We start from the raw sequence: 22,394 nt of genomic DNA on the forward strand, positions 1-22,394 counted from the left end.
GTACTGTCAAAACTGTTCAAGTCCAGCGGCTGTCAATGCCAAGTATACCAGAGTAGTCTGGACGGTCTGTAATATACTTTGGTTAAAAATTGTCAATGGTCGTGTAAAACAACAACCTTTTTACCTTGTCAAAATGAGCTCTGCAAAAATTATTGTTCCTCTCAATGCAAATGAGCTCTGTTTGCCCCGCCCCTCTCCTTCTCTCTGATGCTTTGAGACAGGGGTGCCCAACCCTGTTCCTGGAGATCTACCTTTCTGCAGAGTTTAGTTCCAACCCTGATCAAACACACCTGTCTGTAATTATCAAGTGTTCCTTCAGATCCTAATTAGCTGGTTCAGGTGTCTTTGATCAGGGTTGGAGCTGAACTCTGCAGGAAAGTAGATCTCCAGGAACAGGGTTGAGCAGCCCTGCTCTGAGAGATTGTTTACTTTAGCCGCATTTAACGCGTTTAGCGGTGAAACTTGCTAACTAGCACGTTATTAGGAAAGGTGATTGCAGAGATTAAAAAAAAAAAAAAAAAAAAAACAACGTATACTCACTTCTGCTGTAGATGAAGCTGGATCACAAATTATTTGCTTTAACACAGACGGATATATGTAGATTGGGAGGCGCATTCCCTTCCCTTTTTTATTATTATTTTTAAATTTCTATTATTTTTACAGATTAATTACAGATTTTTATCATTATAGGGTAGATTTGTACATACACTGTCAACACACATTAATGTTCAAACAACATGGAAAAGTGAAGTTTGCATCCGATGACCCCTTTAAGGAAAGTACTTTGAGGTCGAACATATTAAAATAACATGACTAAAGATAAAAGCCAAGAAAAAAGCAGCTGAAATTTTGTCTACGTGCGCAATGCGTTTTTCTCCTGTACAAGCAGATCAAAAGAAGCCCAACACGGCGGCAACCCGCCAGATCTGGCAACACTGCAGACGGAACAACAAAAAAGAATCAGCCAATGAACTGAGTCTGAGTATGGAGTGCATTTTGTGCCAATATTCATCAAACAAATCCAGCGTGTTGAAAATAAACGCAATCTGCTTTGCAAAGAAAAACTCAACTTTCAAACAAACGCAAAGTGATTTGCAGATACAAACTCTATCTGAGAGAAAATGCAGTAGTATTGTGTGTTACAACTGTGAGACTCATTTGCCTTTTTATGAGGGAACTTGGCTTGATTTTCTCACAAATGTGTGCAGGCAGATTTTCTCACAAATGCAACTGAGCAACTTCCTTTTCCAAAAACAGCAGATGGCGCTGTTGGTCCATTTACACTAGTCTCCTGAGACCCGAAACACCGTTTACCTTTTCAGGGAATACAGCAGACCAATATGAGCGGGGAACAGGTGAGTTTCTGTCTTATTATGTGTCACAGTTCTGTCTGTTTGTATTCTTGGTTTCTCCCATTGTTTCCCCCCCGTCGATCTGTCTACTTTGGTTTAGTCCTTGTTAACATTATCTGGTTCACCTGTCTGTCATTATTAGTTTGCCTTTATATATCTGTCTTTGTCATGAGTTCCCTGTCGGTCTTTATTGTTGATTTGAGTTTCAGTGTGTGTGGATATCGCTCTGTGTTCCTGCCTGTTCCTCTTGAAAGTAATTAAAATAAGATTTGTTTCGTACGTTGTATCCTGTCTTCCATCCAGCACCAGCAAACGTAACACTATGTCTATAATTAACCATTTAGATGTTTTCACAAAGTTGTTACAAAATTGTGCAATAACTTACAGATACAAGCATAGCATCGTTAGAAACTGCAAAGAGTCTACTTTTATTTGTATATAGTCATAATAACAACAAAACAATGTGCCTTTGAAAATAAAGAAAACAAACAGGGTGCTTGAAATGTCTACTTTTAAATAAACCAATTCATGATATATTGTTATTATACACCTGCGTTGTTTTGAATGTTGAACAATTGCATCAACATATGTATATATTCTATATCCCGCGATCCAACAGAGGATAAGAAGTACGGAGAATGGATCAGTTTTTATAGGGAAAGACTGCCTAGTTAAATGTTTAGCCATGTCTCTACTGATTTTTGACCTAATCAATCATGTTAAAGGGGTCATCGGATGCCCATTTTCCACAAGTTTATATGACTCTTTAGGGTCTTAATGAAAAGTCTATAATATACTTTGGTTAAAAATTCTCAATGGTTGTGTAAAACAACACCCTTTTTACCTTGCCAAAATCAGCTCTGCAAACATGATCTCATTCTGGATGAGGCTGCTTTAAATGCAGATGAGCTCTGCTCGCCCCGCCCCTCTCTTCTCTCTGTGGAGTGACGCGCCTGTTTACTTTAGCTGCATTTAGCCGCTAAACTTGCTAACTAGCACATTATTAGGAAAGGCGATGGCAAAGATTCATTAAAAAAAAAACCCTTATACTCACTTCTGCTGTAAGTGAAGCTGGATCATAATGATTTGTGAACATAGACGGATATATGTAGATCGGGAGCCGCATTCCCTTCACAAACAAACGTAATCCACTGCATCTTCAGCGGCTCAGATGTCGGGAGTAAATGACAACCACTATGTTCATTATTACATCCAGCAACACAACACCTCAATCGCTCAATCGGAGATATTCTTGTCTAACTTACATCCCTGCTCCGGCATCGAAACAAAGAGGGTGGTTTTGAAAAAAAACGATTTGAAAAAGGGGATATTATTTTTACAGATTAATTAAAAACCACTGCATGGACTTTATCATTATAGGGTAGATTTGTACATACACTGCCAACACACATTAATGTTCAAACAACATGGAAAAGTGAACTTAGCATCCGATGACCCCCTTTAACAACTTTACAGCACTTATTGGTAAATTTCACTGACATTGTAGTATAGGGTCGCTTTGTGAAAACATCTAAATGGGTAATTATAGACATAGTAAGACAGAAACTCACCTGTTCCCCACTCATGTTGGTCTGCTGTATTCCCTGAAAAGGTAAACGGGTGTTTTGGGTCTCAGGAGACTAGTGTAAATGGACCGACAGCGCCATCTGCTGTTTTTTGGGAAAGGAAGTTCAGTTGCATTTATGAGGTCTGTCTGCCTGCGCACATTTGTGAGAAAATCAAGCCAAGTTTCCTCAAGCCAAGTTTTTCATTGTTTGAAAGTCGAGTTTTTCTTTGCAAAGCAGATCGTGTTTATTTGCAAAACGTTGGATTTGTTTGATGAATATTGGCACAAAATTCACTCCATATTCTGAGCTCCAGCAACAGGCCACACACGATTCGTTTCACACTGGAAGCAGAAGTGAGTTGATGTGCGGAGGAAGAACGCAATGCTTTCATCACACGTCGGAAGTGAGTCGGTGTGTCATGACGCGTCCTGACAGTCAGCGGGACGAGTGGAAATTAGGAAACGGTGCAGATCTCTGGGAATCATTAGCTCAGCTCTGATGTGTTTGCTCACGGGGTCAAAGTGCAGACTGAAAGCGTGTCACCCGGAGTCTCTGCCTGGTGTATCTCAGCGATTCCTGCAGGTTTGTGAAGTTTGATTGCTCTGAATCAGGTGCTGATGATGGAGAGCGCGCAGCAGACGGTCGCGAGGGTCTCGCAGGAGCTGAAGTGCAGCCCCACATCCCGCAGGGTGGCGGAACATCTGGACAAACAGGATGAGCTGCGCCACCTGCGCCAGGAGTTCCTCATACCCAAAATATCAGAGCTGTCGACCTGTAAGTGACACTTTATGACCCGAATATCACTGCGTGAGGTGCGACTGTGATGGAGTGTTTGCTCAGATTCATTCATCATCTGATTTCTTGTGATTTCTCCTCTGTTTTTAGCGGATTTGTCACTTGTGGATGGTGCCGAAGATTGCGTTTATTTAGCTGGGAATTCACTGGGTCTCCAGCCGAAAAACACCAAAAAATACATCGATGAGGAGCTGGAGAAATGGGCCAAAATGTGAGTCATCTGTCTTGATTCATCAGCTGATAAATGCAGAATCAGTTTCAGAAAAATATAACATCAATATCACATAAAGTATACTGTGACTTTTTTACTTATTTTTTGGTCACTGTATTTGTGACCCTGCACCTCAAAACCAGTCTTAAGTAGCACAGGTATATTTGTAGCCAGTGTTGTGGGTTACACATTACAAGTTATGTAATAATATTACTTTTCTAAAGTAACTCGTAAAGTAACGCATTACTTTTGAATTTCTAGTTACTTTTTCCAATGGCAGTTACTTTTTTCCCCATTTATTCATTGACAAGTTTTCTGTCGGGAAATTGAGAGTAAACATGACGTTACTGTATTCTAGACTAAATGTGAACATGCATTAATTCATCTCACTCACAAAAAACAGGTTCAGTATTCCTCAAAATGAATGTGAAATGCGAACTCAGAACATGAAGCAACCCTGCAACAGTTAAATATGTTAAATAAAACAAATATCCTTTATGTATTTAATCCCATTTGCTGCTGTCGCTCAATGATGCAGTTCACCTATACTAATAAGCAATAATTACTTTAGATAAACTAACATTTGTGCTTCATTTTTCCATCTCCTGCATAAATGTACTTTTCTTTCAGACTGAGGTGAATTCATTTCAATTTTGGTGTAAAAGGGCTTTTACATTAGAATTGTTTTATATTAAAAACAAAGAAGCAAACCCTGGCCAGATTTAAAACGTAACGCAAAAGTAACGTAACGCATTACCGTCCGTAGAAAGTAACTAAGTAACGTATTTAGTTACTTTTTCAAGGAGTAACGCAAAATTGTAATGTATTACTTTTAAAAGTAACTTTCCCCAACACTGTTTGTAGCAATAGCCGAAAATACACTGTATGGGTCAAAATTATACATTTTTCTTTTATGCCAAAAATCATTAATATATTAATTAAGATCGTGTTCCATGAAGATATTTTGTCAGTTTCCTACCGTAAATATATCAAACTTCATTTGTGATTAGAAATATGCATTGCTAAACACTTAATGTGGACAATTTTAAAGCTGATTTTCTTAAAATTTTGATTTCAGATTCCAGATTTTCAAATAGTTGTATCTCAGCCAAATATTGTCCTATCCTAACAAACTTACATCAATGGAAAGCTCATTTATTCCGCTTTCAGATGCTAAAAATCTCAGTTTAAAAAAAATGACCCTTATGACTGGTTTTGTGGTCCAGGGTCACATTATGCATTTTACTTATTAAAAGCTTAATTTATATGTATTGTCTTGTTAAATCAAATACATCCTAATTCATTATCTAATTTGAATTTAAATTGCATTTCATCATTCAATGTATATTTCATTTTCTATTTATATTTCAGGCTTTAATATTTTTCTAGACATGTTGCTTGTTAGAAGAGTATTTTCTATGTTTATTTTGTTATATTTGTTATAAATATATCTCCATTCTAAATCATAAAGTAATTTTAATTAAAATTATTATTATTTTACTGTTTATTTTAGTTCATAATTATATTTCAGGCTTTAGGATATCATATTGGTGATTTGTATTATTTTATACATTTTGATTATTATAAACATGTTCTTTATATTTATTATCTTGTTACATGAAATTTAATTTAATTTACAATTTAATTTATTTTAAAATGTAATTTAATTAAATTAATGTCTTCACTGCCTTATTAAACATAAAATGTTTTCAAAATATTTTTTCTTTTAAGGTAACAGGTAAACAGGTTCTTTACTAAAACATATTTTTCTTTTCCATTAATATCACTATATTTTTTTGTTGCAGTGACAAGCACTGTTAAAATTAGATATTAGATTAATTAATTAGATAAAATAACAGAAATGCTTTAAAGTGAAACCCACAGTGAGCTGCTGTAACCACATGTTGTTTCCAGGGGAGTCCATGGCCATCTGAAGGGGTCGCGACCTTGGGTCTGGGCTGAAGAGAACCTGGAGGAGCAGATGGCAAAGATCGTTGGTAATGAATAGCTTCTTAACTAAGAGTTTGTTACTGAGTTCAGTTTGACCAGACACATCCAGTGTTTGAATGTGAAATGAGGTTCATGGGGAATATTTGCTCTTCATATCACTGTTTCTATGTGATGTAAACGCACAGAGGAGTCACAGGTCTGTGTGTAGATAGAATGAGGGCGGTTCAGCTATGGTAAACAGGGTAAAGAGAGGACTTTACCCCCGTGTTTAATTCCTGATTAGCCCTTATTTAGCCAAACTGATTTATGGATGTGTGCGTGTGTTTGAATAGGTGCTAAACCTGAGGAAGTGGCTCTGATGAATGGACTGACAGTCAATCTGCATCTTCTGATGGTAAAAACGTACAAAAACATTTGCAAATATGTTTTTTCTTCATATTGATTTTTAAATATTAAATCAAATTTGTATGCCCCCCTCAGCTTTCCTTCTACAAACCAACTCCAAAACGCTACAAGATCCTTCTAGAAGAGAAGGCCTTTCCATCAGATCACGTACGGAAGCCTAAAATGACATTAACATTATTCCCGGTCAGTCATGGCTGTAGGTTTCAATCAACCGTGTTTGTGTGTGAATGTGCAGTACGCCATTGAATCTCAGATCCGGCTGAGAGAACTGGACGTGGCCGACAGCATGCTGATCATTAAACCCAGACAGGTAATGACATCACTTCCTCTCAGTATGACATCATGCAGACAGCAAGTGCTCTGTGACCGTGTGGACTGGCCGTTTTAGGGTGAAGACACCATCAGGACGGAGGATATCGTGTCGCTCATCGAGCGGGAGGGCGACGCCATCGCTCTGGTCATGCTCAGCGGCGTTCAGTATTACACCGGTCAGCTGTTCGACATGGAGGCCATTACCAAAGCAGGACACGCCAAGGTGAAACGCAGTGAAATGTCATTAGAACACGAATAAAATCAGAATGTTGAATGCACTTTCATACTAACATGAGATCAGAGATGAAATGATTATATTTGCTTTTCTATCAACACATACCAGTTTGCTATTATCTTAAAAACATGTTAAAAACATCGTGGTGTTAGGGTTGCAAAGTGGTGGAAACATTCCAGAATTTCTGAATACATTCCAGGTTTTTCGGAAACTTTTGGAAACTTTTGGCAAGTTTATTTGTTGCAAAACAATTAGTCACAATTAATTGATTCAAACTAAAAGTTTGTGTTTACATACTATATGTGTGTGTACTGTGTGTATTTATTATGTATATATGCACACACATGCATCTATATATCAAGGAAAAAGGTTTGATTTATCTGTAAAATATTTAGATTTATGTATAATATAAATTATACACAAGTGTTTAGATACAAATACATAAAAATACACACAACTATTTTTAAAATATATACATATATGTGTCTGTATATATAGATAGTAAATATACACAGTCCACACACACACACACACACACATAGTGTGTACACACAAACTTTGATTTTGAATCAGTTAATCACGACTAATTGTTTTGCAGCTCCACTTTAATTAAATTTACTGGAAATGCATCGCCCATTTTAATGTAATTGATTTACAGATACATAAGTATTTCCACCCTCTCAAACTATATATGTATCTGCATGTTTGAATATTTTGATAAATAAATAAATAAATAACATTTTGAAGAGATATGCTTATGTTTCACAGTGTAGTAAAAACTAAAATAATAATCATAAATACTAAAATTATGTAAATGCACAATCTTGTATCTCTGGCTCTTTAAACATTTTTATGCAAAGTTTGCTTTTGTTCATTTTCGTTCATTTAATTAAAAAAAAAAAGTTGTAAATGCATATAGGGGAAATGAATGGAAAAAACTTGTACTACAAATGTCATGTTTCACACAGAAATTGTGATACATGACACAGAAAAATTTGTGTCATGGACACATTTATATGCCCAAGTCCCAGTTTCAAGAATGTCAGGGCAAGTCACTTCTATTTCTATAATACTTTATGCAATAATGATTGTTTTAAAGCAGCTTCATAGTTATTTCCAGGAAAATAATCTGTCTCTGTGTGTGTGTGTGTGTGTGTGTGTTTAGGGGTGTTTGGTAGGGTTTGATTGTGCACACGCTGTAGGAAATGCAGAACTGCGATTTCACGACTGGAATGTAGATTTTGCTTGCTGGTGCTCTTATAAGGTCAGTGTTCATGTTTATGTTCATAAATGATTTTTTCTATGTTGCTGTTGTATACTTATTGTATTAGTGTTAAATATATGATAGATCAGTGTTAGTGGTGTTTAGTGTGTGTTTTGTTCAGTATGTGAACTCAGGGGCCGGTGGTCTGGCTGGAGCGTATATACATGAGAAACACGCTCACAGCATTAAACCTGCGTGAGTATCACCTACACACACACACACACACGCTTACAGATGAAATAAAGCTCATGCAGTGTGTGTGTGTGTGTGTGTGTGTGTGTGTAGACTGACGGGCTGGTGGGGACACAATCTGAAGACCAGATTCCTCATGAATAACGGTATGAGAATCCTGCTGGAACATCAGTCACTGACACAAACATCATGATGATCACTGTAAGTTTTGAGGGATTGTGGGAACTCACGGTCTGCTCTCTGCTGACATCCTGTGGACACACATGTAGTTGCATTACACTCTGTAAAGCAGCTTTAGATGTTGTGAAGCTTCTAGATATAGATTTGTGTCAAAAGTCAGTCCCAGCATGTCTGCAGGTGTACTATTAAAAAAAAAAAAAAAAAGATTTGAATGTTTATGAATGACTTGAATATTCCTGCAGAAATGGACCTTCAGCCTGGTGTTAATGGATTCCGTCTGTCCAATCAGCCCATCTTACTGGTGTGTCCACTACAGGCCAGTCTAGAGGTCAGACAGCACACGCACAAAACACATACTGACAACCAACATACAACATAACACTTACAACATAGCCTACAGACAACCAGTGTTGGGGTAAATACTAAAAGTAATTAGTAAAGTAATGCATTACTTTTGAATTTATAAGAAAATGAGTTACTTTTTCAAATAAGTAACACCAGTTACTTTGCTTTACCATTGACTGACAGCTAGACTAAATGAGAACATGCATTCATTCATCTCACCCAAAAAAACCAGATTCAGTATTCCTCAAAATTAATAAAAATAGTGAAATGGAAACTCAGAGTATGACGCAAATCTGCAATAATTATGTTAATACAAGTATTCTTCATGTGTTTAAACCCATTGTATTAACCAGTATCTTTGCTGCAGACCTTTGATGATCAAATGCAACCATACGAAAATTACAACAAAAAAAAATTCAATAGTTTTAAAATTTAAATTTTGTGTTTTATTTATTTATTTTTTATTGCTGAAGAGTGTTCTTCTCCTGCGTGAATTTACTTTTGGTTTGAAAGGGCTTTTACGTTTGCCAAAATTACATTTGCAAAAATGTGTATATTTAAAAGCCCTGCCCAGAATTAAAAACGTAACACATTACTTTCTATTAAACGTAACTAATGTAATTAGTTATTTTTTAGGGAGAAATGCTAAACTGTAATGCATTACCTTTAAAAGTAACTTTCCCCAACACTGCAGACAACTATTATACAACATACTGTCAACCTTTATATGATATACTGCTGTCATCTTACAACATCATACGAAAAGTCATTTACAATTACTCAAGATACTCAAGTGACATAAAATCATTTTTTATTTTGATTTTTGTTTACTTTGTTTACTTTTCTGTAAGCATTTCTGTATGTTTGTATTTGTGTTGTTACAAAAATGCAAATTATCAACCAAAAATTATAAACTGTCATAATATGCCATCAAGAAAGTCAGTATTGATATTGATTATATATTGCATCTTAAATATTGATTTCCTCCCAGTTCATGTAGGTGAAGTGTTTTGTCTCATTCTTTATTTGGTCTTGTGAATCTAACACAGATTTTTAACCAGACGAGTATGAAGGATCTGAGGAAGAAGTCGTTGCTGTTGACGGGGTATCTGGAGTATCTGATCAGACATTACTACACCAAAGACCCGTCAGACCCCGACAAACCCTCGGTTCGCATCATCACGCCCTCTGACCCCGAGCAGAGAGGCTGTCAGCTGTCTCTGTGCTTCTCTTGTCCGATCAGAGCCGTGTTCGAGGAGCTGGAGAAGAGAGGAGTCGCCGTACGTACCGCTTTGTTAATACCATTATTTGTCATTTAATCTCCCTCCAAATAATATAATATAATCATTTACCATTGAAACACAAATTAAGACCTTTTAATAAATCCTGAGAGGACTCTCTCCCACCAAAACTTGGAAGATCCAAAAAGGTCATAAAGGCATCATAAAACTAATCCATATGAAGTGGTTTAATCCAAGTCTTGTGAATGATCACAGGAGTTTAATGTAACCTCTCACTCCCATACAAACACACACAGAGTGAATCACATGAAAGCTTACAAGCATCATGCAACATCCTGGTTGTAAAGTGTCCAGGTCCGTAGAGCTGTCGAGGCTGTCTGTGTTTCAGCGTGTTGTGTGTCTGGTGTTTCAGTGTGATATGAGGGAGCCCGATGTCCTGCGGGTCGCTCCGGTGCCGCTCTACAACTCCTTCGCTGATGTTCACCGCTTTATCGCAGCTCTGGGATCAGCGCTGAGCGCCAGCGGAGCCAAACAGTGACACACCATCACACGACTGTGCCACATGAGGTCTGAAGTGTTTTCGTTGGCTGTCGTTGGTCTGCGAAGCTGCTCGTTAACACGACGAGAGCGTCAGTCTTCATTACAGACAAAACCGTTTCAATGCAGGTGTTTGCAAATGGCCAATAAATGTGTTTCTTTACTCAGTTACTGTTATATTTCATCATAGATTTTTAGACTAGTTTAAAGAATGGATTTAATATACATGCTAAAAATTAGTCTTTGTTCATCAAACAAACAATTCCGTTCAAATTTGTACTGGTATTAAACTTGGTCTCACATAGCTCAGCCAATAATTACCCTGTTATGGCCAATAACTAATAACTTGCCAAATGAAATTCTGGTCTGTGTATTAGGTGCTATAAACTAGTGTGTATGTGCATGGAAAAAATAAGCACATTGTACTTATTGTGTTCGTATTGTATTGCAAAACACTTTTGCCGCTACTGAGGTGGGATGTGGCTTAGGTTAGGGACAGGTTGGATGGTATGGGTAGGTTAAAGTGTACGGGATGGGTCAACAGTGTAATTATAAATGTAATTACATTAATTACTTACAGATGTAATTGCATATAGGTATTTTTTAAAATGTAAATGCAATGTAAAAACAGGTATGTAAGTGCACTGGACCAAATGATTCATTTAAATGTAAGTACATAGTAGTTAAGGCCACCTAATATAAAGTGGGGCTGAAATTCCATACTATTTTTTTATTTTATCAATTAAAAAAAAAGCTAAAATCTAAAAATAAATTCAAGTTAGGCATCACAACATTAAAGTAAAGTAAGAAAAGTGGATATTCATTTTGAGATTTGTTAAATTAGCATTTTTTTTTTTTTAATTAAAGATTAAGATGATGACATAGTCAACTGATATAATTTTTTCAAAAGCAGAAGGAATATTTTCAGGGCAGTAAAACCATGAAACTAAGTCTTACAGTTTAAACAGTGTTTTTCACATGAGAACAGTGCAGTAATCTTTTGTACTTTGCACTGGAGTGAGTTATTCATTGGTAAACCCTAAAACAAGCCCCTCATGGGAAAAAGTGTCCTGTTTGTTGAGGGACGTTTGTCCTTCAGAGTGTGTTCATTTGCTTCATTAAAGCTGAGAGTTTGAATACAAGTTTATTTGAATCTATTTTCACTTAATTCCTGATTAATTCAAACTCAATGGAAAACGAAACTGTCTTCCTCAAACACTCATTAAACTGAGGATGGTTTCTGTTATGCAATGCTAGTATTTGTAGAGCATGTGTACGGACATCATTTAGAAGATCATTTACTGTTTTACAATTGTCTCTACAAATGTTTGCTGAGCAGGTTTTATTGTCTTGTAATGCAGTAACTTTGACTCACTTTGATGCATTTTATTTGCATTATTTGCACTTCAGCATGAATTGAGCATGATTCTGACTTCACTTTAAATCTATTTCAATTTTTACAACTTTCCAAAATGAAGTGGAGCACGACACAAAACAAGCACATTTGAAATTCATGTTATTACATTTTTCAATTCAATCACACAATTTTTGCATTAGAACTATTGTTGTAATTACTTTTGACCTCATGGCATGATGAAATCATAAAATGTTGCACAACAGTTGCCAGAGACGCTACGAATCATTCATGTTCACATGATAATGACAACATGTTTTGTTTATTAAAATTAAAAAAAAAAAAAAGTAAATAAAATATTATAAAAACTTTTATTACAAAACGTTTGTGTTGGCAAAAAATAAATTAATGAATTAAATAAGAAAACAAAAAAAGGAATAAAAATAAATAAAACAACCACAACAATAATAATAATAATAACAACAATAAAAAAAAAAAAAAAAAAAAAAAATATTCCAGCTAGTTGCAAAGAAAAATATTTTTATTCTCATTATTTCTCATTATCATTTAATTTTACATGATGTACTAAAATACAAATGAAATAAAATTACTATATATATATATATATATATATATATATGTATATAAATGTCAGATGTATCAAAAATGATTGTTAAAAGACAGTTGTCAAAAATAAAAGACGCAACAAAATTGCTAAAACTTCAACTAAAATTAAATAAATAAATATTTAAAAAATAAAAACTAATTCAAGCTATTAATAAAAAAAAACTATAGTAAAATCTCTATGATTCTAAAATACTCATTTTCATTTTATTTAACTTTTTTAAACTAAAACAGAACTAAAACAGAATAAATGCTATATAGACATCGAAACAAAAACAATAATAAAAAAAACAAAAAAAAAAACAAAACCACACGAAATTGAAACGAAAATGAAAAGGGAAAATATAAAACTAAACCAAATTCATTCTATTATTTAAAACTGTATGTCAACACTGAAAGCAGAAGGGTTTGTAACAGACTATAATGAGTCTACAAATCACTGCCGGGTTTGTTTGCGCTTCATTCACTGATCCGGCCGATTCCAGACAGAATACTGCTGAATGACTAAATATTCATTCGCGCCCCGTCCCGTCCCGTCCTCTCCCCCGTTTGCTTTTATCATTTTTGGACACGCTCAGGCGAGGCCCAGCATGGGGAGGTGAAGTGCATTATGGGATGCGCCGTTGACGGATGTGTCTGGTCTGGAGTCGCACACCTCACTGGCTTTGCCCGAGTCGCTCTGGCCCAATTAGGAGAGACGATCTTACACGTGTTCACGCGGCCCGATGCGCGCCGACACTCTTTCTGCACTATTACCTTGACTGATGCCTCCTCCTCAATTAGATGTAATTGGCATATCAATATGCAGGAGTTAAATGGATTAACCTTCTTTAGAGTAATGAGCAGCCTCCTCCGTCTGCGTTCAGGATATCTGCTGTCAGACAAATACTCCTAAATGCAGACGTTAAATGTGTTAAAGCACATTTTGTGTATGTTAGTTTTTAGGATGAGGTTTGGGTCTGGCTGTGATCCACAGAGCTTCTGGATTCTCAGAGCGGATGCGGGTTTGATTTGGTGATGATTGTGCCACGGCTGCAGGTCACGGGGTTTCATGTGGGTGTTTCACATGCTGTTGGCTCTCAGTCAAGACACTGACTGAGACTGCTTGTCTCATTTCTACTCTCTTAAAAATAAAGGTGCTTCACAATGCCATGGGAGAAGCTTTTTTTTTTTTTTTTTTTTTTTTTTTTAAGGGTTCCATACAGAACCTTTACAAAAAAGTTCTTTGTGGTGAAAGAAGGTTCTTCAGATTATAAAAATTCTTCAGATTATAAAAAGGTAAGAAAGAGATGGTTCTTTAAAGAACCTTTGACTGAATGCTTCAGACTCAGTGTGATTACACACCAGAACCTGATATGTTAAAAATCATTATAATCCAAATAAGTCCTTATGTCTTAAGTCAGTAAGATTTTTAAATGTTTTTTAAAAAAAGAATCTTCTGCTCACCAATGCTGCATTTATTTGATTAAAAATACAGTAAAAACAGTCAAAATTGTGAAATATTATTACTAATTAAAATAGGTGTTTTCTATGTGAATATCTGTTAAAATCTAATTTATTTCTGTGATCAAATCTGAATTTTCAGCATCATTACTCCAGTCTTCAGTGTCACATGATCCTTCAGAAATAGTTCCAATATGCTGATTTGCTGCTCAAGAAATGACTAGTATCAGTGTTGAAACCATATATTTTTATGGAAACTGATATATTTTATTTATATATTTTTCAGAGTTCACAGATGAATAGAAAGGTCAGAAGAACAGCATTTATTTGAAATATAAGTTTAGTGTCCTTGATGAACAAAAATATTAATGTATTATTATTTTTTTTTAAAATAAACTCTTAATGCTTTTGAACTTTTGAACAATATTTTGAACATATATTACAGTCTCATGTCAGCTAGACTTCACAGGCTACTAGTTAATGTTAATGTTAACCCATAGTCAAATAGCTGTTTTGTCACTGATTTAGTATGCGGTTGTATGTGAAGCAGCTTTTCTTGGTTCATACTGTAATCTATCACTGGTTAACTGGTTACATGTAATAAAGGTCTATAATAACAAGAAATAATGAAAGATTTGACAAAGAGCATCAGTACAATCACCACAATAAAATTACTCAGAAATATGTGACATCAAGTAAAATGTGATCCTGGACCACAAAATCAGTCATAGGGGTTCATTTTATGAAATTGAGATGTATACATTATCCGAAAGATGAATAAATAAGCTTTCCATTGATGTATGGTTTGTTATGAAAAAAAAATTAAAATATAAAAAAAAAAAGAGAAAATCGCCTTTAAAGTTGCCAAAATGAAGTTCTTACCAATGCATATTATTAATCCAACATTAAGTTTTAATATATTTAGAGTAGGAAATTTACAAAATATCTTAAAGGAACATGATTTTTACTTTATATCCTAATGGTTTTTGGCATAAAATCAATAAAAAATCAATAATTTTGACCCATACAATGTATGTTTGGCTATTGCTACAAACATACCCATGCTACTTAAGACTGGTTTTGTGGTCCAGGCTCACAAATGGACTGTAAATACTGTTTCATGTTGATTTTAATGTATTTGTCTAAATAGTTTGGTGAGGTTTGTGTAAGAAAGAAAGAAAGAAAGAAAGAAAGAAAGAAACTGCACAGTGATCTGTTAATGTGCTCCAGTGATGTGTCCCAAATCAGATAGCAAGAGCTCGTTAGCATGTGAGCTGATTTCCATATTAACGACTCTTCTGAACCTTCAAAGAAATGAATAATTGAGAACAAATGAAATGTTTGGATTGTGGCGCCGCCGAGCACGTTTAATGTTTCGTATGTTAGTTCCTGGCTAATGACACGCGTGGCGTGTTTGTGTGTAGAGCGTCTGCGGTCAGCGTGACGGGGTCAGGAGGCTCAGCGGCAGTAATTAATGATGAGGGTGGGCCGCACTGACCCGAGAGAGGGTTCGCCAGCCCCAGCCCACGTGTCGTTCGTTCAGCCGCACGGCACTCTGGGTAATTAAAACCCTGCGCCGGCCGACTGAAAGGGGACAGGAGATGAATCGGGGCTTCCTGTGCATTATTGTTGTTGTCGAGTCGTTGGAGCGGAATGACCTGCTGTCTGCGACCGCACGCCTGATCAGCTTTAAAGGAATTAAGATACTCTCATTATTTACACTTGTGTTGTTTCCAACCCTATGATGTTATTTTCACACTGGAAATTTACAAAAATCTCCAAGAAGTTTTTTTAACTGGACTATCCAGCTCCAGAGAGGACAAACAACACAAAGCGTAAAGTATACTTTTTAAAGTAAGTTTAGTTTTGACGCAAACACTTACTGTTTTGCACAACACATAGCCTTTCAAAGTGCTTCTGATAGCGTGAAGCTGCTTCATGTCGCTTTGAAGTCATTTGTTTAAAGCAGTGAATTAGATTGAGCATCTAACCACTACAGCCATGTGATTTTAGTAGACAAGGCTTTTAAAATATTTTTTCAGTGTTTTCAATGGTTTGCCACTAGGGGGCGATCTGCAGCGAACCATTGAACCAGTGTCTATTGTTTTTACCTAATCCCAGATCACTTGGGAAATTTGTAGACATTTTTGTATATAAAAAATGAAGTAGATGTTCATAGTCTCTTATTGGCATAACAAATCCCTCCATAAAACTAACAAAACAAGCATTGCAGATTAATAAAAGAACGCATATTAAACATTTTATAATAGTATTTAGTCATTTGCTAATTTTATTTAATAGATTACATTATCAATAAAATATTTGCAGTTGGTTCAGCTGATTCAGGGTTTCGAAAAAGTGTTTTTTTTTTTTTTATGCACAAAGACAAACACTCAACACATTTGCACTAGAAAGTTTCATCTTTCTACGGTGTGTTCTATTTCTCTCGTAGATTTAGAAATAACTAGTCCAACAGCCCAATCCAGTGTCGCCACCTTGTGGATCAAATAATGAGTGCAAAAATAGCAAGGTGGATGTGCAAGCTGAGCACTGTATACATTGCTGTATAGGTTTTTTTAATTTATCGACAAGGAACAACAAAATATTTGCATGAATAAAGAACAAATGCAAACAAAAATATATTGCAGGGCAAAGAGAACACTGGCAAGACAACACACTGACAGACAAGACAGAGCAGGTTACTATTGGTAAGAAAAATATACTCAGCTTTTAAATTTTACAATAAACAATAAATGCATTTTGTGGCTCCTTAATGTGTTGTGACTGAGGAACCGATAACCTCTTCCTCTTTACTAGTTATAGCATGAAATAAACATGAATGAAAAACAGAAGGTATCTTGTTTTAACTATGGAACGACTCAAAACAGACTTGTTACTCTCCCCTCTGGTTTGTTTTTCAGACAAATATCAGATTCGGTGTTATGATTGGTCAGATCGCCTGTCAGTCAAACTCACTGGGAAGGGTCAATTAACAGGCCATTTTTAGACATGAATGCATAAAACTTCTGGTGTCATTCACTTCCAGTTAATTTAGCTGTACAAAAACAGTCTGTTGCGCTGCTTGATATTGCAAACTGTCTTTTTCCATAATGTAATTTTACTTTTTAATGTCGTAAAAACACAGGTTTGCAGGGCAAATAGTTATCGTTTACTGCACAGTTTTTTTTTCTTCTAGTTATTTACCTTTAGGGCCCAGCAGCTAATGAATTGGAAGTCTTACACAACTGCAGGAAATTACAATAGGATGGATACTTTGGGCTCAGCAGGGGAGATATTTTCAGAGAATCTACATTTGGTTGTGTTTCTCAGAGCATCACACTAGGTATTTGGGGATACAGTGCACAAATATGTGTTCATATGCTTTTATGATGTTTTTAGGACAGTTAGGTTATTTTGAACTGTTGTTGTGTGGAAAACAATCTCATTTGAACAAACAACCTAACTCAGGTTTGTGTGGTCCTGAGGTTTCCTCAGTGTTGAAGTTGTCGTGAAGCCGCCCGTGGCCCGCTGTGACGGTCATGTGATGTGATGGGGGTCGTAACCAGGTGTCTGACAGTCTGACAGATTGTTGACACCGACACCGAAACATCTCAAACTATTTTTATCTGCCCGTGTGTTTCGCTCCAAGCGACTTCAGACTGACCGATCGCAAGAAACATCCGGAGCTCAAGCGCCTGCTGAGCAGAAGGTGTGTGTGTGTGTGTGTGTGTGTGTGTCTCACTGGAGGGCTTATTCTCTGTTTATTTCCCGCTACATGTGTCTGCTGTGTTTGATCACTGCGTTTGCTGTGTGTTTGTGTGCATCTGCCGTGAGTATGTGTGTATTTTACCTTGTCATCCTGAGACACAGATCAAACGACAGACATGCTGGAAATAAAACCAGCCGTGACCTTGAGCTCTCTCATACTCACACACACACACACTCTCTGATCAAAGGTGCCTAAAAATACCTCCACACGGTCAGTGGCGGTGAATGTGCAGTGCAGTGAGAGCCCAGCAGGGGTCAGAACAGCACCATCAAACCGCTGCTCCAGCTCTGACGCTTCATTCTGAAATATTCAACACAATGTTTATATTTCAGATGTTCTAGAATCATCCATCAGTAGATCTGCTCGTGTCAAATCAAGTTAATGTATTTTCTGGTGTTTGTAGATCAGAATGACCAATTTACAGGATTTACTGGATTATATTAGAGAAGAGCGGGGCTAGTTGTCACATGTCGTTCTTCAGCACTGTGTCATTTTTTTCTGAAAGTCACTTTCTGTTCAAACACAGACTTTAAACCTCTACAGTTCTTTAAAGAATTTCTTTCTTCTTTTGTAAGCCACTTTGCATAAAAGAGTAGAAATGCATAAATGTAAATATACAGTGCTGCATATTGTTGTAATATGGGTAAGCTGTTCCACTAAACTGCACATTATTGGCTTTATAAATGTATCAAATATACAACTTGCCTAGAAATGACATTTATGTGTACTAAACACAATTCAGTCTAGAATCTACTGTCTTTATACAGTGGCTGTTGTCTGAATGAATGCCAGTGTGGTTTGTGTTCACATTCACATGCAAAAGATATACAACCCCAATTCCAGAAAAGTGTGGACGTTTCATGAAATGCCATAAAATTATTTAATATATTAAATATAAATATATTAATTATATTATATTATATTATGATAATATAAATTATCCTTTTTTGCATCTGAAGTTTTTTTTATCAAGCCAGTTTGGAGAACAATTTTGCTTGCAAAACTTGAAGTATTAGTATCCTCAATTCCCAGACAATTAAACATTGTAATTAAAAGGAAAGTTGATGTAGCAGTGTTAAACATGCCTCTGTCCCAACTTTTTTAGAGTGTGTTACAGCCATTAAAAAATCTAAATTTGGTAATATTTACAAAATAAAACTAAAAGTTGGGACGTGAAAATATTGGATTTTTTTATTTGTACTTTAGTCAATTAAATAAATAAAATTAAAAGCAATTAACAGATAACATATTCTTGATTTTATGGCATTTCATGAAACACTCCAACTTTTCTGGAAATGGGGTTGTAAAAATATGATGTAATGATATAAAAATTTTTCCAATTTAATGATGGTTCTCTCATATTACATATGGCTCAGATGTACATCAGCAATACATTTTGGTTTAAAGCTTACTGTAAAAACGGCAGCACTCAAACCATGTCACTGTTCATTTTTAATATTTTGTATTTTAGAGACTAAAATAATCTCAAACATTTGTGTGTGAATCTGTATTTGCTCTGAAAATTTCTGTCGCCACTAACCTTTTAACAGCAATAATCACAGTTCCTTTCGGATTGAATCGCATTATGCAATTTTTCCATGATTGCTTAAATCCTAAACTTAAGAAGAGTTTATCTGAAGTTAAGTAAGAATTTATTATTAATGCTGTTTAGTAAGTCAATCATCATCAAACTCCAGCAGTAAGTTTTAACACGTGGTGTGTGCATCATATTTGCAGCGTTTGAATGATTCCTCACATCATGCGTGTGCTGATACTGCACTGATCAGATGCACCATTTACACCTGCACGATCATAAAACAGCTGGAAAATCCCACAGACACAATCAAGCCAGAAAGGGAGAGAACTCATACATGGTCAAACAGCACTCACATTGTGTAGAAAATAGAGTGATTATTACAGGGTTCTCAAAAAGATGAGGGGCATTAAACATGCATTTTACAACCATCTACAACATACTATAATAAAAAAAAAAACTATGTAAACATTGCCAGTTTATCAAAGCTGCATCATAAGTATTCGTCAGGTGTAAATGTGCAGTGTTCACTGACAGCAAACAGCTATTAAACCACAATCCTGTCAAACATGCACTAACCACATTTATTTAATCAAATCATCACTTTTTGAAGTTTTTGAAGAAAAAACATCCATATTGTTTTTCATTCTCCAAATTTAAGACATTTTATGGCCCTTTGATTGAGAGATATAATACATTTTTTAACATTTACTGGTCCTTTTTTTTTAAAGGCCCTGCAGAGTTTTAGCAGAATATTATGAGTGTCACAGATTAGAATGCTAATGTACATGGCAATGTTAATGTGTTTGGTCTTGGAGAAAAAGATCTGCTGCTGCTGCCATTACTTCCACAGACGTGCTGCTGTGAGCATGTAAGAAACACTGCTGCTGCACAAATGATATATATATGAAATAACATGAAATGAATCCCATATATAAAATACATTAAATTACCCAGTAGCAGATCTAAACAGGTGGAGCTGGGGAAGGAGGAGGGTTTCTGAAGTGCACTGCATCTGCTACAGCAAGCACTGGCCAAGTATTTAAATTTTGAGCAGCAAGCTCATTGGCTGCTGATGTGAAAAGAAACCAATCAGCTGCACCATATGAGTAGTGATGTGATTATAACAGAATGAGTCTCAATCAGTCTGCGCCTTCCGGAGTTTCAGGACAGAACTCAGTATCTGTCTCACTCTCTTCCCGCCCGTCTCTCTGTCCTTCTGGACAGGTGGCCAGTTCAACTCAGTCCGTCTCTGAGTATCCAGTTAGACAGTCATAGTGCTGTCACATGTCCAAGCCTGCCAGCCAATCCGTGACCCCGGAACCGCGCTGACATCACACATCAGCCCGTGGAGCGGCCGGCGGAGACGTGCGTGTGTGTGTTTGTGTGACCTATATTACAGAGGTATCTGTGACCGGCCGTATGTGGCGTGTTTAATAACAGGAGACAGATCCTCCTCCTGCAGTGCTGCGTCTGCGCTCGTCGCCGCTCTCCTCAGTAAAAGAGCTTTCAGAAGAAATATCGTAATCTTGGGCGCAGGCCGCTGTAGGGGTGGAGGGATTGTCAGAGTTCATCTCTGCCTTTCCTCGGGAGAAACGCCCACCGTCCGGCTCCGGCCACCTCCGGCTCTTCTGGAAATTACGGGATTTTTCTTGTGCGTGACTCTGTCACCTTGCCTTAAACACACCGTGAGCGAAAGCCACGGATGAGAGAGGAACAGGCCGTTTCTGGTGCCGTAATGCAGAACGTGGCCTCAGGTGATTCGAGAAAACCAGTCGTGATGTTTTGCGCGTCTGGTCAATGGATGAGCTCTCCAACGTTCAGATGACCCTCAGGAAATGTCTCCAGTTATGCGCTGCATATGATAGTCATTTCTCCTGTGCTCCCGGGCTTTACCACACTGAGATGTTTGTAGATTATTGTGTTTTCAGTGCATTTCCATCTCACGTGAATCGCATGTTGTAGATTTAAGTATTTCTATGAAATTTACATGCATTGCAACTTCATTATTTGGCATTAAAGCAAGACACTGAAGCTCAGATGGAAGTTCATTTTCATATTTTCTTTTTGATATCATCAAACTGATTTGTGGAATTTGGACAAAATATGCAGATGTAGAAAGTCACAAATCCACTCACATCACAAAACCTGAATTCATCAGATCCTTTGATAAAACTTGATATAATTACTGTTTTCCTTCCAAAATGATGTCACTTCCTGGAGGAGGATGTCAACGAGGGTTTTAGGATTTTACAAAAGATGGAAGGAAAGTGACATAGAAATCCGAAAACTGATCAATTAAAAGTTTATATTCGGGTCAAAGATGAAAAAGGGTTTAAGCATAAAACAATAAGTGTAATACTGCTTTAAATTTGCAGTGTGTTACACTGAATGACAATGTAACATTATTTCAACCAAATTTTATTCTCCAAAAACTTATTTGAAACCTTAAAAGTAGACACTTTACTTACATTTAATGAGCTTTCTGTGGACATAAAAATCACTTGGGTAAATTTCTTTCGATGAGGACATCTTAACGTCTTTGACCCATTCACAAAAACATGAAACATTTTGAGAAAGTAGAGAAAGTAAAAAATGAAGAAACCCCTATTTCTTAAAGGTACAGTTTACCTCATCATGCATTTCTTCTGCAAAACACAAAAGATATTTTGAAAAATGAAATTTATATAGTAGTATAATTTATATAATTGAAGTCAGTGGGGTCCAGAGCTGTTTAGATGCCAATGTTCTTCAAAATATCTTGTGTTTTGCAGTTGAAAATCAGTCATACAGGTTTGGAATGACTTCAGGGAGAGTAAATGATGGCAGAATGATTATTTTTTTGGGTGAGCTATCCCTTTAATAAACTGAGTAAACTCTAGTGGTCAAATATTTAATTCAGCATAGGCCGTATATGATGGTGAAAATGTTTTGCTAGTAGATGCATCCAAAACTCTGCAACAGTACATTTAATTTTATATGTGGACTGTTGCTCATTTGAATTTATTAAATATTTAACATGAAATCACTCACGGGACGACAATGCACTAGTAAGATTACAATAAAACAAAATAGTGATTATA

General features: G+C 36.3%; 1 protein-coding gene across 1 annotated transcript; it reads left to right on the top strand.

Annotated features, from left to right (window-relative positions):
• The first annotated feature begins 3,249 nt into the window (after window positions 1-3,249).
• Window positions 3,250-11,729, top strand: kynu (kynureninase). Its single transcript, XM_051111454.1, has 13 exons — window positions 3,250-3,694; window positions 3,806-3,926; window positions 5,841-5,923; window positions 6,209-6,270; window positions 6,357-6,428; window positions 6,517-6,591; window positions 6,670-6,816; window positions 7,994-8,092; window positions 8,214-8,287; window positions 8,378-8,430; window positions 8,707-8,792; window positions 9,859-10,089; window positions 10,463-11,729. Exons 1-13 carry the CDS (start codon window positions 3,538-3,540, stop codon window positions 10,586-10,588), a joined length of 1,386 nt encoding a protein of 461 aa, XP_050967411.1. The 5' UTR covers window positions 3,250-3,537; the 3' UTR covers window positions 10,589-11,729.
• Window positions 11,730-22,394: the final 10,665 nt, after the last annotated feature.

Source organism: Labeo rohita, chromosome 6, assembly GCF_022985175.1.
Source record: "Labeo rohita strain BAU-BD-2019 chromosome 6, IGBB_LRoh.1.0, whole genome shotgun sequence".
Taxonomy (NCBI): domain Eukaryota; kingdom Metazoa; phylum Chordata; class Actinopteri; order Cypriniformes; family Cyprinidae; genus Labeo; species Labeo rohita.

Bases quoted from the DNA above. Each gene is read 5' to 3' on its own strand.
- kynu (XM_051111454.1), top strand. From the start codon at position 3,538: ATGATGGAGAGCGCGCAGCAGACGGTCGCGAGGGTCTCGCAGGAGCTG. The intron at 3,927-5,840 runs GTGAGTCATCTG...TGTTGTTTCCAG, and splicing joins CTGGAGAAATGGGCCAAAAT to GGGAGTCCATGGCCATCTGA. The intron at 6,271-6,356 runs GTAAAAACGTAC...TGCCCCCCTCAG, and splicing joins TCAATCTGCATCTTCTGATG to CTTTCCTTCTACAAACCAAC.